A 6,798-nucleotide genomic window follows, 5' to 3' on the forward strand; every position below is an offset into this window, starting at 1 on the left:
CAGGTAGTCACAGCTAGGCCCCCGCATAACACTTTTCCTCAGGAAACACACAGCCAACCAGTAAACCCTAGTCACCCCCCTTAGGGAAAGATAGACACACCAGTGAGCACGACCAGGTGGTTGGAACACGCCCACCCAAGGGTCCAGACAGCCCAGGGCGGGAAAAACAGCAGATCAGTCTAGATTAGTTTGTGGTTCAGTTTGGAGAGGAGTGTAGGCTGGAGCTAGGGGTAGCTCCAGTGGTGAAGTTCAAGTTGAACGGTGCCAGGGTAGGAGCCCTGGTGCTTTGGCTAGGAGGCAGACGGTGGTCTCCATCAGTAGGAGACGGGAAGACGGCTCGGTGGAACCGAGGTGGACCGGGCCAGGGCTGTAGCCCGCCGGTACCGACACGGGGAACCGACCCAGAAACCATAGCACAAAGGGGGGTACTCGGACCCTGAAGCCAGGAACCAGAAACAAGTGGAACTAGTTAATTAACCGATTGAGGCCATGATTAGAGGTCCTGTCCCACCCAAAGTCCCTCATAGAAGACAACAGCCCACCGATTAGGGATAAGAGGTCACCGCCAAGGCCCATAGATCCCACGGGCCAGCGTCTGCGGGCACGGCTCCTTAGGCCACATCCAGCCGGGAGCGGACTCCTGAGTTTTACACTGGGAAAGTTCACCTTACACAACAGCGCAGGAAAAGGATAGAGACCACCAGCCGGGTGGGGGATCCTGAACGCAACCGGCTGCGGCACTGGCCACCGCCACCTTGTTTACCAGAGACTTGTGTGTTTTACTAACAGTGAGTACACCAGCACCCTCTGCGGTCGTCATCTCCCCTGCATGCACCAACCGGGTCCCGGGGCCCCCATCCCTGCCAACGGAGGGGTTAACAACTTGCTGCACAACATCTCCTCCGGGTGCCCTGTAACAGTAGCGGTGGTGTCCCACCTCACCACACACCATGGGGCGTCATGAACTTACTACGGCCTAGCCCGTACATCTACGTCCCCCCATTAATTCGGCATGTCCGCAAGATCCCCGGGTTCGGAGGGCGGCACAAATCCATGAGAGCAACTGTCAAGCGAAGGCTGGTTTAAACGTTCAACTTTCAGTATCCAACAATTGACCGCAATGTCCAGATCGGCTGCAGTTTCTTGACCCACACACAAGACTCTCTTAAGTAAAGTACATATAAAGCTATGTTCAGGTCAGGAGACCTGAGATTGGTCTGGACATCGGGGTCTGTACTCGAACTTAAAAGTCTGATGTTTGAAACCGGCCTTTGTCAGATATTCCCATGGGGAAAGATGAAGTTGAATTACCATTAATAAGCTGGGTGCATTTTACCTGGAAATTACGGTGAAGATAACAACTTCTCTTCATCTTTAAAGCATTAGTAGTGTAGGGATTTTTATTTCTACCTCAGCACTGTTAAGTTAACCTTTTCACTCCAGGGCTTGTTTTTGCCTTCATGACAGGGCCAATTTTTTCAATTCTAACAAGAATCACTTTATGTGGTAATAACTCTGGATTGATTCAACAGATTCCAGTGATTCTAAGAATGTTTTTTCATGATACGTTGTTCTTCATGTTAGTGGTAAATTTTGTTCAATATTATATGTGTTTATTTATAGAAAAAATACAAAATGTGACAAAAAATTTAAAAATGTATACATTTTTTAACTTTTAATTTTTATGCCCTTAAACCAGTTATAGTTATATTACACAAAATCGTTAAATAATATTTCCCATATGTCTACATTACATCATTTTTTAAAACATATTTTGTTGTTATCAAGTTAGAAAGGTTAAAAGTTTATCAGCAATTTGTAATTTTTCCAACAAAATTTACAAAACCAGTATTTTTTAGGGACCACATCACTATGTGACAGAAAATACCCCAAAGTGACACCATTTCAAAAACTTTACCCCTCAAAATGCTCGAAACCATATTCAAGAACTGTATGAACCCTTTAGGTGCTTCACACCAATGTGGTAGGAAAAAATGAAAATTTGAAATAAAAATGTTGCTTTAGCTTAATATTTTTTTTCCACAAGGGTACAGGGTAACAGGAAAAATGGCAGATACAATTTCTTCTGACTACACAGATACCCCATATGTGGTGGAAAACTACTGTTTGGCACACATGAGGGTTCGGAATGTAAGGCGCGCCATTTGACTTTTGGAATGCAATATTGACTGGAATAGATAGTGGACACCATGTCACATTTGCAGAGCCCCTGATGTGCATAAACCACCCAGAAATGACCACATTTTTAAACTATACCCCTCAAAGAATTTATCTAGCTGTGTAGTGAGCACTTTGAAACTACAGGTGTTTCACAGAATTTTATAATGTTGAGCCTTGGAAATGAGAAAAGACATTTTTGCAACAAAAATGTTGGTTTAGCCCCAAATTTTAGATTTTCATAATAGTAGTAGGAGAAAATGCACAATACAAGGAGACCTTGATGTGCCTAAACAGTGGAAACAACCCCCATAAGTGACCACATTGTGGAAACTAGACCCTCACATAATTTATCTAGATTTATGCTGCGCACCTTGAACCGACAGGTGTTTCACAGAATTTTGTAATGTTCAGCCTTAGAATTGAGAAAACATTTTTTTTTCCAATTTTTCCTTTAACCCCAATTTTTAGATTTTCACAAGGGTAACAGGAGAAAATTGACCATCCAATTTGTTGTGCAATTTCTCCTGAGTACAACAATGTCTCATATGTAGGGGAACACTACTGTTTGGTTACATGGCAAGGGATGGAAGGGAAGGAGCGCTATTTGAATTTTGGAAAGCAAAATTGATTGGAATCAATAGCAGACGCTATCTCGGATTTGATCATGTGCCTAAATAATGGAAACCAACCACAAGTGACCCCATTATGGAAACTAGACCTCATCAAGGAATTTATGTAGATGTGTGGTGAGCTCATTGATCCCCAAATGTGCTTCACAAAACCTTGAGCTTAGAAAAATATTTTCCCAAAAAATGTTGTTTAAGCCACAAATTTCAAAAGGGTAAACGGAAACCATGCACTATACAACTTGTTGTGCAATTTCTTCTGAGTATGCCAATACTTCATATGTGGTGAAAAACTACTGTTTGGGTTCTCAGGTGAACCAAAGAAAGAGCAAAAAAAAAACTTTCAGGCATCTGAATTTACTCAAGTGATTAATTTTATTGAACAATAAAAGGCAAATTACTACTGTGTGTAAATAAAATACAGAAATGAGAAGAGAGTACCCAAAGTGACCCACCATGATAATTGCAGTTATATACAATATTTACATTATCCATGCCATTGATATGCTGAAACATGCAGAGATATATCTTGCTGAGCTACACCGATTCTCAAGAATTGGAAAGAATGTAATGCCACTAATACACCAATTACAAGGCACAACAATTGAATTACTAGTGAAAAATTCAACAATAGCATATATTTATGTTAGGTATAGAGTCTGCATTATGGTGGTGTAATGGCTACTGGATATCCACAAATGCTGTGTATGCATACTAAAAAAAGCCAGAGCAAGAATAAGAGGATAAAATGGACCATCCCCTTTGTTGTGCAATTTCTCCTGAGTACAATTCCCCATATGTGGGGGAAAACAACTGTTTGGGCACATGGCAGGGCTCAGAAGGGAAGGAGTGGCATTTTGCTGTAAAAGATAGCGGACACCATGTCACATTTGAAAAGCCTCTGACATGCTAAAACAGCAGAAACCCCCACAAGTGACCCCATTTTGGAAACTTCATCTCTCCTGGAATTCATTTAGGGGAGTAATGAGTATTTAAGCCTTAAGTGAGTCACAAAATTGTATAAAATTGGGCTGAGGAAATGTAAAATTTATCATAAAGCTGAAAGAAATCCTCCCTGATCCCTTCTGATGAACAGCAATTTTGGTTAACATTCTATATTAATGCCAGTAACCCTGTAAATTGTTTTTTTTAGCGTAGATTAGTTTTAGATTGTCATATTTTTATTAAAAGGTAAAATTGCAAAGTGCTTGTTCAGACAAAACAAAAAATTGCAAGTTACCACTTATTAAAAATTCTCTCTGTTTTCAAGAAAGGTGGGATTTTTAATTATATTTGTTCAGCTTATTTCCTAGGTTACTGGTCCCCTAGCAGTATCAGAATGAGCAGTTAAGAAGAGAATGCACACTTATCCCATCTTCCACATGACATAAAAGAAAATCTAGGCCACTAAATAAATTCTGCCATAATGGAACTGCTGTGATCCAATTGTCTAACCATCACAATATTTTCCTTGACAAACTTCGCTATTTTTCAGGCTTATAATTTTAATTTCAAGAAGTGATCCTTCACTTGCAGCCATTATCTTAAAGAGGCCCCAATTTATCGAGACTGGCATTTTTCTCATCAGCTTTGATCTTGATGAGGGGCTGTGCTGGAGTCAGATGCTCTCGATACATTAAGACCAGAGAGAGATTTCTGGTGTAGAGAACACTACAGCTCTTCATTAGATAAAGTTGTGGCGTCATGCCACCATCGCAAACCTGTCCTGCCCCAACTTTGCCTAATTTGTCAGAGTTTGCAGAAACTGTAGTGAAAATCAGAAAACCTTTGCACAACTATTAGTTGCACAAAAATTTTGTGACATTTTAAAGCAATTTATGTCAGAATTCTGTCAAAACGCATTTGATGAATCAGGGCGTCAATGTTATTCACTTCATTTGTCAATGGTGTTAATGTTATGGCTGACCAGAGTAGATTGTTCTCTTCTAATTGTAATAAATATTTTATTGTCTCTGAACTGTAAAAGTTACATCTTCTTTCTATCTAGAATACATGGCATATCAATCGTTCAAAATTAACACCTTCCGGTACAATGAATCAAACAAAAGTTACAGAATTTATTCTTTTGGGTTTTGGAAACCTTAACGGCTTCAATATTTTCCTCTTCTTTTTATTCTTGGTCATTTTTATTTTTACAATAATGGGAAACCTGATGCTCATTGTTCTTGTTTTGGTCAACACTAAGCTCCAATTCCCTATGTATTACTTCCTTTGTCATCTTTCCTTTTCTGACCTTGTGATTAGCATGAATATTGTTCCCAACATGCTTGGTGCCATTCTGTACGGAGGTCAGAAGATGACTTACATCGGTTGCATCACCCAATTTTACTTCTTCAGTGGTACAATCATTACAGAATGTTTTCTTCTTTCAGTGATGTCATATGATCGATATCTGGCCATCTGTAACCCCTTAAGATACTCTAGTATCATGAATTTTAAGTTCCGAAACTGTCTTTCACTATGGCCATGGGTGCTGGGTCTTACTCTTAATCTTACAGGCATCATGCCTGTTTCAAAGTTTAATTTTTGCCATGACAATATCATTGACCATGTTTACTGTGACCTTTTGCCTCTTCAGAAGCTTTCTTGCTCGGACACTTCTCTTGTAGAACTGGAAGTCTTTCTATTTTCTATGCCAATATTTATCCTTCCTTGTGGTTTTATCATAGGAACCTATGTGTATATCTTTTTCACTATAGCTAAAATCCCAACTGCAACTGGCAAACAAAAAACCTTTTCTACCTGCAGTTCTCATCTAATTGTTGTGGTGGCATTATATGGGACGCTAATAGCTAAATACATGATCCCATCTGTAGGACAGTCCTTGGTTATTAATAAGATTGTTTCCTTACTGCATAGTTTAATCACCCCCCTGTTTAACCCCATAATATACAGCTTCAGAAATCAAGACATAAAGTTAGCATTCAGAAAATGTTTTGCTTAATAACAGTGATGGGCTAACTCGAAGATATCCAGGATCGGCCGGACTAACTGGACTTTTAAAAAAATCAGTTCTAGCCCAGAAGTTTTCCCAGATATGTGGCTGGACGCCAATCCCCATATAAGTCTATGGTGGCCTCACGAAAATACCTTCATTCACCTTGACCTCGCTGATTTGTGGAAACTTGTTTCTGAGTTATGCAAAACCCTCATCATCGTGATCCATCCCCTTGACAAAGTTCTTCATTTGTTCAAGTATTATGTGGAGTGGCGAAAAGAAAACTTTTCCTGGAGCTAATAGAGGCTAATACAGGATATTCTTTCTTCCATGAGTCCAAATGTTTCTTGGTGGCCACTGGTTTCTTTTGGGTAAAATGGTTTTTGCTGTCTCATTTACAACAACAAAACGTTGTATAGCTGAGTTGCAACCCAAGCAGCAAGGCTGTTATTGTCACATCACCACAAATATTCCACTTGTAGTGTTTGTAACAGATTTTTGACTGCAGAATGTGCATATTTTCATATGTTTCTTTCAGATTTGCTACATAAGCAAGGGGAGCAAATGGATTTTCATTGCCATTATTCAGAAGTACCGCCTTAAAAATGTTTTTTTAAGCATTTGTAAAAAGCCTCAATTCTTTAGATCTGTGCTCTTGTCCCATTGCATCTAACAGAGAGTTCAAATCATTGCAGTAAATTACGTCCACTTCCATTGAAATTAAGTGTTCAAGCTTCTGCTGCCTATGACGGAAAGAACATATTTTGGTCCTGTGCTCCCACACGTACCAGCCTTCAGCCTCAAAGTCAAAATCTCTGCTTAACTTTTTGATAGGTTAAAAACATGAACTAAATCAATTAGATACTTCGTTTAGTTTGTGAGGCTCCCCAGACTCATGACCTAGAAAATCAAGATCTTTGCAATCAGCTTCTTCGTCAACCAAATCACTGTCTGAATCTTCTTTGAAATCCAAGGTCCAAGATGTTGGTGGAGTGGGGACTGGCAGCTCTGAGCTATATGAGACCGGCCTAA

At 39.9% G+C, this 6,798-nt stretch overlaps 1 protein-coding gene across 1 annotated transcript; it reads left to right on the plus strand.

The window, feature by feature from the left end:
- The first annotated feature begins 4,860 nt into the window (after positions 1-4,860).
- On the plus strand, positions 4,861-5,772 carry LOC142310111 (olfactory receptor 11L1-like). The gene has a single exon (XM_075347587.1). The coding sequence runs from the start codon at positions 4,861-4,863 to the stop codon at positions 5,770-5,772; it is 912 nt and encodes a 303-aa protein (XP_075203702.1).
- Positions 5,773-6,798: the final 1,026 nt, after the last annotated feature.

Source organism: Anomaloglossus baeobatrachus, chromosome 5, assembly GCF_048569485.1.
Source record: "Anomaloglossus baeobatrachus isolate aAnoBae1 chromosome 5, aAnoBae1.hap1, whole genome shotgun sequence".
Taxonomy (NCBI): domain Eukaryota; kingdom Metazoa; phylum Chordata; class Amphibia; order Anura; family Aromobatidae; genus Anomaloglossus; species Anomaloglossus baeobatrachus.

What these genes read in the sequence shown, in the direction of transcription:
- LOC142310111 (XM_075347587.1), top strand. Translation starts at nt 4,861, where the DNA reads ATGAATCAAACAAAAGTTACAGAATTTATTCTTTTGGGTTTTGGAAAC.